This window comes from Egretta garzetta, unplaced genomic scaffold (genome assembly GCF_000687185.1).
Source record: "Egretta garzetta isolate BGI_Z169 unplaced genomic scaffold, ASM68718v1 scaffold424, whole genome shotgun sequence".
Classification (NCBI taxonomy): Eukaryota; Metazoa; Chordata; class Aves; order Pelecaniformes; family Ardeidae; genus Egretta; species Egretta garzetta.
In genome coordinates, this window is record NW_009259489.1 from 2,074,868 (window position 1) to 2,084,547 (window position 9,680).

Below are 9,680 nucleotides of genomic sequence, written 5' to 3' on the forward strand. Positions count from 1 at the left end.
GATAGCACACACATTCTAGTAAAGACCTGTGAGACCTCTCTGAACTTGCAAAAAGTTACAGGCTTTCTGTGCAGTCAGACTGTGTGTGCAGCAGGGCAATGAAGAGTTGTAGGATTTGTGGAAAAAAATCAGTTTACTCATTTCTGGATCCTCCTAAAAACGTGAGCAAACCAGATTCCCCCACCACACAGCTCTGCTTTGTGTTTGAGACTTTGCTCTTAGTCTACCAAGAAATGGAAGGCTCAGCACCATTTTTTCACTGCTTTTCCACCTCCGCAGGTGCATGGTCTCTACCGCACGACTGGTGCTAGTTTTGAGAAAGCGCAGCAGGAGTTTGCAACGGGAGTGATGTCCAACAAAACTGTACAAACGGCTGCAGCCAACGCCGCATCAACAGCAGCAACCAGCGCAGCTCAAATATTCCCTGAAAGCCTAGATCAAAATTCACACAGCATGTTTGTCTCTTCTGCAGCTGTGCATGGGTAAAATGGGAAACGTTTGGTTTATTTTATTACAGATTTATTTATTTTAAAAAAGATAACCATTCTTTGCCCCTTCTTTAAGATGTTGCATTCTAGAATATAAAGCCTTCCATATTTTATGGGGGATAAATAATTTCAACAATTGGCTTGAGAATGAGTTGTGGTATATAATGATCAAATAAACATATTAAGAATTTGGAAGGTTTTTTAGTGGTTCACTCTGGTATTTTTTTTAACTTCAGGAAAGCACTTTGGATCAATTATTTTTCTTCAGTAAGAACTGTTTTCCCTATTTCTGCTATAGGAGGTGGGGTAGACTGAGAGATGTAGAACATTAAGTTTGGCTACTGCTTTTGCAATTTCAGCAGCTGCTGGAGGACAAATACCAGTAGGGTAGATATTGTAAATTCTTTTCTTGGGGTTTTTTTAGGATAAGTCTTTTGATATAAACCTGTAAGTTTGCATGAATCCTGTTGAGTTATATGATCTTGTTTAAATAGTGTTCTGGTCCAGAATTTACCTGTGCCACTTTATAGCATTTGTTTGTACCTATTTTCATGGAGTATTCTCTCCCTGTGAGAAATGACTATGGTGCATAAACATTCTCTGTAATAGAATGTGTAATGCAGTGTACAGTTTAAGGAAGTTATCTGATGGTTTCAATCACAGAGCTAAATGATTATATATTTGCTATTTTTAATTTCAGTATTCATGTCTTGGAGTAATAATTCTGCTGGAAGAGAAACAAATACTTATAGAACACTAGTTTCTTTCCCCCCTTCCCACTTCTACGTGCAGTGGTATTTTTGTTGTATTTGGGATTTTTTGGGGTTTGGTTTTGGTTTTGTTTTTTTTTTTAAGTGTAGATTTGTGTTTAACGGTGGTACTAAATCTCTAGCCTAGTCAGTCACTGTTTACTGCTTGTCCAAAAACCTAAATATACAGTATTTAATTTTCTAACAGGAATATTGTCAAACCCCAAGCTTTTTAAGCAATGGCATTTAACAGATACTTGAATTCATTTTAATATTAACTCAGCCATTTCTCTGATGTGATTTAAGTTGGGGGGAAAAAAAAGCTTTTAAACTATTTTGAGTTGGAAAAGTGAGAAATCTTCGTCTTTAACAAAGTTAAAATTTAACTCATTGAACTGGAGGCCTGAGAGGTTAAACTGGTGCTGTGGAACTGAACAATCCATAATGGTACATACCATGATAATACTCTTAATGGTCTTAGTATAACATCATGTTTCTCTCCTTTGAATGCTATTTATATTCTTGAATTGCCTCATGAGTCTTACACGCAGTGCTTGGGCTGTTGTGTTCAAACTCTGCTGTGGAACATGAAAACAGGAAGGACCACATCCCACAACCTGTGCAAGTATATGCTGCGGCTGAAATGAATTCAGCTCTTAAGGTGAATCACCTTTAGTAAGTCGGCGTAAAATTCTGAGGGCCCCTCCATGTTCTGAATGTGGACCGACTTTCATAGATGCTTTCTCACTGTACTGTATTCATAATAACGGAAGAGCATTACAAAAAAGAAAACCCCTAGCTTAATCCCTGCGTCAGTATTGTACTGTTAGAATGAAGTCCCTGTTAGTCTCCTTTCTTTTACTAATTTCTTTAAATCCAACTTGAATTTGGATAAATGTAGTAGTTTCACCTATGCTGAAGTTCATATTAATGAATATAACTTGCTTCTAAATGTTCTCTGCATCATGAAGTTAAAAGCAATTTAAATATTCTGTGTAAAAGGGCCTCTAAAATTTCATACTAGTGGACATGCTAGCATTGAACTTAAATTTGTGTGGAACGTTACTAAAAGCTTTCCAGCTAAAAGCCACCATTTTCTGTTGAGATCAGGCATCATCTAGCAGCTGTATACTGAGATTGTTCTTTTCACAATCTTTTAAACTTGACTTGAGGGTTGTATGTAGGAACTCTGCTATGGATTACATTTAAATCTAAATTTAAGCAATTCTCTTGGTATCTCTTGGATAGGAATCCCAGGGATATCATCCTTGCAATTTAACTTAAGTTGAAGATTGCATAGTAACATACATTACCAGAATATATTATGGAAAAAAAACCATTAGGAATAAAACCTGAATTTGGCAGGTAGATTTTTTTCCCCAAAAGTTTAAAGTCTCTTTGAGAAAACATATTCAGTGTTCTGTGTATAGGGATTGTTGATTTGTAATGCCATGGGTTGAATATATGGATTTAAACCTCCTAAATGAGAATCAAGGTTCAGTTACACATGAATTGTTGAAACCAGAAATCTGTGGTTTGCAGCCCAAACGCGAGGGAGAAGTTTGAGTTTAGCTTTGACGACAGAAGGCTGATCTTCGTTAAAATATTTTGTACCTAACAAAACCCGGATTTTACAGTCTCTTATTAATTAATCAGAGTATTGCACCCACTTAGGTTGTCATTTTGTAGTATTGTGGCAAATTGAATACAAAGTATGGAGTTTAAACACTGGAATGTCAGTAGTCATTGATCTGTAATTTAGGAGTTGATTTTATTTATCTGAGGGATGTTTGTATATTTTGTAAATTACTAACAATGCTCTGCCATCCTGGTGAATGTCATGGTTCTGTACAAATGCACTTCTGTCCCTCTGTTGCATGTCTGAGTAGTTCAGAAGTTTTGTATATTTATTGTATTAACACAGTGTCATAGAATAAAAAAAGACTTTTTTCCTGGGTGTTTGCTCTGTATAGTTTTGACCAATATAGGGATTTTTCTTCTAAGGGTCAGGATAACATGCAGGGTGGATGATCTGTGTAGAAGTCTCACTTGTTTTTTATAATTCTGTATGTAAATGCTGTAATTCTGCTGAAATGGGGAAGCAAAATGTCCATGATCAAAATAATTACATTAGGATACTGAGAATTAGTCTACTCAGCTGTTAGAAAGAAAATTCTTAAAGACTTGCAGCCCACTTTCTTGTGCTGTAGATTCACAAGGGTTAAAATCTAAACATGTTTCATCATCACTGGATGAAATTCTACAGGTATTCAGTGAATCCTAGAACACTATTGAAAGTAAAATGAAGTTGCTGAAAACAGCATTGCTTTGGTAGTGTTTATTTTCCTAATTCCTGCCTGTGAATTGACATTTCTATGTCACTGCTGTGTCTTGCTCTTTTTTTTTTTTTTTTCAGGCGCTATCACAGTCTGATTTTTTCATGTAACACCAACTGTAACACCTGCTTTCTAGTACTGAATTTATTACTGGGTTTTCTTTGAGGGGCAAAATGACTTCATCTAGACCGTGGTGATGTAGTTACGTTTGCGGATGCACGATACAGAGAACAGTGCACTGAGGTACAGTCAGGATTACATTGGGAGACAGCAGGCCTGAGGTTTTGAAGACACTTGTGCCTGCATGCACCATTTAGTAGTGAAATTTTTCATCAGCTTAACCTGCTTCTTTGTAATTTACAGATCTAGGATGGCAGTAGCAGCAGACTGAAGGGATGGTTTTTGTACTTCCCTATGTGAGTGAGCACAGCTGTGCAGCATGATCCAGTCATGTTTTACGGTTACAATTATTACACAATTTAAGTGCTGTTGTGGGGAGGTAATTCCTCTGGTTTGCTGAGGCTAGTTTTCCTCAAGAACATGTAAGCCCGAAGTTGGGAAGGCACGCACACACAAAGAAAACGGCACAGGGAAGAGGACTGCAATTAAAAAAACTCAGTGACACCTCTGGAAAGAGAGTTCTGTCAAGGCCAAGGCATGCACCCAGAGCATTCTGGCTGTCGGTCAGTTGTAAGGCACAGTGGATCAGATAATTAAACCAACTGTGTGTCAGGTTTCACTCAGTTACATTAAAACATGTAAGAATTAGTTGTACTTTTTTTCTACAGATTAATGCTATGTCTGCAAGTAGCTTTTATTCTCATCAGTAGAAAAATCAGAAAGACTTACAGAAGCAGTGGTGCAGATTTGTTACCTCAGCAGCAGAATGCTAGTTTAACTTTATGCTAGGATTAAACTAGATACCGTGTCACACACTGCTGAGGTCATGTATTGCCTGAGCCGCTGTCCTCGCACATGTGCCATACAAGGCACGCGTTGCTGTTGTGCAGTGCAGGGCTGTTGCCCTTGCTACGCCTGTATTTTTGATGTTTTAAGGAAAAAAGTGCATATGCTGGATTGGGCAGTGGGGTGATACTTCTTGTCTAAGGAGAGAGAGCAATTGGAAGTGGTCAGAATAATGTGATTAAATATGGAATTATTTTTTTTTTTTACTTTCCTCAGCTAGGCCAAATTACTGATCCCACTGCACCTGAGTGACAGCTAAAGCTGGTTAGGGACAGCGATTGCTATGCTCTCAGCATTTCACTGATAAGGAGGCACCACAAATCAAGTAAAAGGCATCTATTTGAAAACCAGCCTTCAGTGAACCACAGGAACAGCATCTTTATATTCCTGTCCCTCTGATATTGGTAATACACATTTACTTTCTCTGCGTATCACCATTCTGCACCTAGCTGGAGCTTGGGGGACAAGTTACTAGAACACAGAAATCTGTAGTAATTCACCTGAGTAGGGAATTGAACTCTGCCCCCTGTTGCCAACATTAACCTCACCGAAAAAGGGATGTAATACTTCTAGCTACGCGAACCAGTACTTTGTAATTCCTTTGGGCAGTGTTTTGTATTTGTAGAATAATGCTGCATCTGTACCTGCTTTGAAATCCTTAAGAGGCACTGAGTGGCACCTATCCCCCGACTGCTTCTGCACTGTGAGTTTCTAAATGTTCCACGTTTTAACCAAGAGCTACTTCCTGGGAGTTTAGAAACTGTCAGAAGTGTAATTAAACTACATGGAATTAATTAGATGTAAACGTAACAGAAACAGACCATAGCAACTATGAGACAAAGGTGACATCCTGACTTCTCTTGAAATTGCTGAAAGCCTCACTCCCGGTTCTGCTGTAAATCTGCTCAGGGAACAGTTTGTAACCTCTCCAGTCACAGGGGATGGATAAGAAAGACACATTGTGGCAAGCACCATTTTAGAAGTCTGTGTGCTGAGGGTGTGTTAGTTTTACAGCCTTTGCTACCCCTTTTCATGAGAAAGAACTGCAGTGCTTTAGTTGTGCAAGGAAGAACACTTGTCTGACACACATTCAACGGGAGAGGCTCTTTAACGCAACTGCATTGTATAACACAGAACTACAATTTCAGATCACATACATACTTTTTGATCAGTAAGTGGTGGTAATTGTTGAAGTTGGCTGGGAATCTGACACGCTAACAACATCAGTGGGCTGGGATCTTAAATGCCGTTAAAGGTGCAATTGCAGCGACCTTGCTGTGGCTTGCCTTGTCCCCAGTGTTTGAATTAATGTAGTCGGACTCCGGTTCAGGTTTGAAAACTCACATTTTAATGGCATTTTAGATTAAAAATAACACATTAGGTACATCATTCATGCTAACATGTACATAGTGGTGACTCAAGAAGAGGAAAACAGTACCACAAATAAACCATGGCTCGAAATCTACTCTAGCGGGGTTGCCACAGCCGCTTGTCCTATACAGGGCAGCTGTGGTGTATAGGTTGCTGCCATGCTCTGCTTTTGTTGGGCTCTGTCCTTCCCTTGAGGTGGGCACCAGCACCCATTGCTTTCAAGGAAGACCTGAACTCCTCTCCCTTTGCCACGGGGACGTGAGATACTCCGATGTGGGATAACAATGCAAAACTGAAATGATTTGGCTGGAAAAAAAAAATCTCTCGGAATCCAGAGAACTTTATTGAGTAAAACAGATACAAAGGCAATACAGACAACCCAGAAATAGCTCAGTAGCAATGACTTTTGCAGAGCCATGTTATAGATAAAGCACAATAAGAAAACTTGCTGAGCCTGTTCAGCTTTTAGATTGCGTGTTGCCAGAGGTGGACACGGCTTCACGTTTGGATTGTCTGCATTATATAGGTCTTGAGTGCTTCAAATCAATTAGCAGAGATTTTTGTTAAATCTTTAAGCTGCTGTTACTACTGTTGTATTAATCTTCAAAATCGGTGATTCTATTGCATTACTCTACGCTTTAATTTGTCCACGCCCCCAAAACTCCAGCCACTTCTTCCCTGGGAAGTCCCTTTTCAGATATCTTGTTTAAAAGCAAAAACTAAGGGGGAAAAACCCCCACAACAAAACCCATTCCTGGTATTGCACATCTCACACAATTTTGTGTATATATATATCTTTTCTTTAAATATGCTACAATTTAAAAAAAAACAACAAGGTCTATGGCACTTTACAGAATACAAGTTTATGAAGTAGATCAAACCACAGATATTTGAAGAATTCTTCAATACCACAAAGTTAAACTGAACTAATCGGCACACAGGTTTTAAAGAATCTGCAGCAAATTCTTCTAGATCCTATGCAGTGCATGTACATTAAGAAGCAGTTACACTCCACAGCCCCCTCATGAAATTAATTAGATTAGCTTTAAGCTGATTTTTTTTTTTTAATATATTTGAAAGCTGCTGCTGAGGTGAACTTCAGGAACAACTTTAAACAGCTGTCAAATTTAATGAGTGTACCCTACACCTGAAAACCTCATTCAGAAAAAAAATCATCTGCAATATATACCATCTTATCACTCGCTAGAAAAACAGAACCCTGAGAAAAGAAATTCTGATTATTTTTTTCATGTATTTCTTCCCAGCCTGTCTTCTATCTGTGCTATGTGATGAACATGGATATTCTTGCACATTAGTTGGTTATGATGTTGTTGCAGAGCGAGTTGATAGTATACCAGCAACAAGCAGAAAAGCTGGTTCTTGGTTACAAATGCAAACAAAAGCAAAACATGCCACTAAAAATACCTCCTTACCGCACTATTAAAATTTTTTAAGCATTCTGAACATCACAGCAGAGGTCAGCTAGAGATGTAAATTAAGTTTGGTCATTCATTGTTTACTTCTAAGCCAAAGCAGTACGTAATGTCCTCTATACCTTGTGAAAGAACTGGCCTTATTCTGAGTAATCAAGCACTCAAGCCAAAGCAGCATTTGTCACCTTAATGTAAGTGTCAAGATCTGCTGGCAGCGGCAATGTGGACGCTGGACTTCTACCCACCTAAGAAAAGCTAAAACTGTAAATCATCTCTTTTGTAATTATTTTTTAGCTAATTCGTATGTTACCCTTATTCTTCCTAGCTCCCCTTTCCCATGTGTGGAGCCCACAGGAGCATGGCTGCGCTGGTGGCCCAGCTTCTGTGTCAGATGCTCCAACTGGGGACTCGGGAGGAACGCTGGAAGGACGGGCCGAGTCGCTTTGTGCTGTGCAGGCCTGAGGGACGAGCCCAGAGCACGCCCTTCAGGTGCTACCCTTGTCTCTACAGGAAAAGAACAAGGAGAAAAACACGGCTGTGGACAGCGCGTGCCTGCTGTGATTTTTGTCCTGGGACACCACTTTGTGCTAATAATTTGTTTTGTTAAAAATTTGCTTTGTGCAAGCAGGTGGCAGAAATTATTTCAGACCACAACTTTCATTTTTTTAAAATATTTAAAAGAAAAGTGAATTACCCGTTTTACAATTGAACGTGGCGGACGTGGTTTGCAGGAGCAGGTGAAGGCTAGAAGAGGCTGGATTAAAACAATCCCTTCTTAACATCGGCAGAAGTTGACCTTGTTTGTCGCACAGCGGCTCGGAGATCACCTCCGTATCCATCCGGCACGTGGCTTGAAGGTGTGCGGGGCACGGGCATGGCGGGCTGGGAGCTGAGCCCGCTCCACAGGTGGCTGGGCTGGGTCAAGGCAGTGCCGGTGCCGCACAGCCGGCAGCGGAGGCGTGCTCCAGCACCGTGACGACTCCTGTTCGCCCCTGCTCGAGGCTGGCCCGGGGCTTGCGGTCGTGACTGCTGAACAGCTCTTGTATTGCGAGTGACTTGAGCAGTGTACTGGAATTGGCACGCTACCTGTACAGTAACAATGATTTTTTTTAATACCTATAAATAACTAATGGCACACTTTGAAGGACTGACCAGGCGTAAACAAGAATCTCTGCTCTGTATTATCCAGTGAAGCGATGGGAGAGCAACACTGTCATTGGATGATGTTCAACTACAAAGAAAGTAAGAAGAGGAGTCTAAAATTCACTTAGTGCTTCATTAGAACTACTTCTTAGATGAATTATCCCCACTGCTCCTATGGCACAGTTGTATCTTTCCTTTGTTTTTTTTAAAATGTCTTTTAAGTCTGTTTTCAGAAGTAGTTCTAGTAAGTAATGCAACACCACAAGTAATAGAACCAACTGCCTTTGAGGAAGGAATGTCATTTGTGGCAAGGTCTGTTTTATTTCTGCTGATTTAGTTGGAAAAGGATCCATACTACATGTGGTTTAAAAAAAAAAAACAACACAACAAACTCCCCCCCTCCCCCCAAAAAAACCAACCAAAAAACCAGAAAAGATCTTCCCAGCCGTGTAGAATTTGGCAAGACTTCCTGAAAAATGTAAATTTCTTAAGGACTCGCGTGGCTCTGGGTCGTGAGGCAGAATGATCTGTAGACTAGGAACGAGGTTTCACTGGCAAGAGAAAGGATAATACTGCTGAAGTCCAACATGCGATCTACGGTTGTAGGAGAGGCTACAGCCCAGGCCAGGCTGTTGGCATTCGCAAGATAATGCCCAGCTGCGCTGTGGGGAGTTGTCATCTGCTTGGGATTGCAGGAGTTGTAATAAAGGCTGTAGAAAATTTCTAACAGTGGCGATTTCAAACAGTTTTACCAGAATCGGGTGAAAGCCAGTGTCGTAACGGCTTCTCTGTCTAGTCGGTGGAAACAAAATCATTTACCTGCTAAGTAGCAAGTGGCACACACCTTGTGCTGTGAGTTTCAAGACGAAGAGGCCTGGCAGGGACTCAACTTTTTAAATGCTTGAAGACTGGTGTAAACTGCATCACGTCAACTTTGCTCTCTCCGACAGATACTTACTATCCGAGAAGGCACTGTACTTTAAGGAAGTTCAGTATCAAAAAGCACCTCAGTGGAAGTATGGTACCAAACCAGGTGGTGGTGAAATATTCACAGGTAAGGGGAGCCCTTGGAAACAAAGCCTAATTAAAATAGGCTTCTCTTTTGTAGAAGGAAAAAAAAAAATGTGCTGGCTTTTATTATTTTAAATCCAAATTCTCCTAAGTGACCAAGGTGGGTAAGGCAATCCGATCAAT

General features: G+C 40.2%; 1 protein-coding gene and 1 pseudogene across 1 annotated transcript in view; one reads left to right on the forward strand and one right to left on the reverse strand.

The window, feature by feature from the left end:
• Positions 1-486, forward strand: part of SCAMP1 (secretory carrier membrane protein 1) — a 42,036-nt gene extending 41,550 nt beyond the window's left edge. Inside the window, exon 9 of the mRNA XM_009637274.2 lies at positions 280-486. Coding sequence (XP_009635569.2) covers positions 280-486 — 207 coding nt within the window. The remainder of the gene's footprint in view (positions 1-279) is intronic.
• Positions 487-6,131: 5,645 nt separating this feature from the next.
• Positions 6,132-9,680, reverse strand: part of LOC104124896 — a 3,759-nt pseudogene continuing 210 nt past the window's right edge.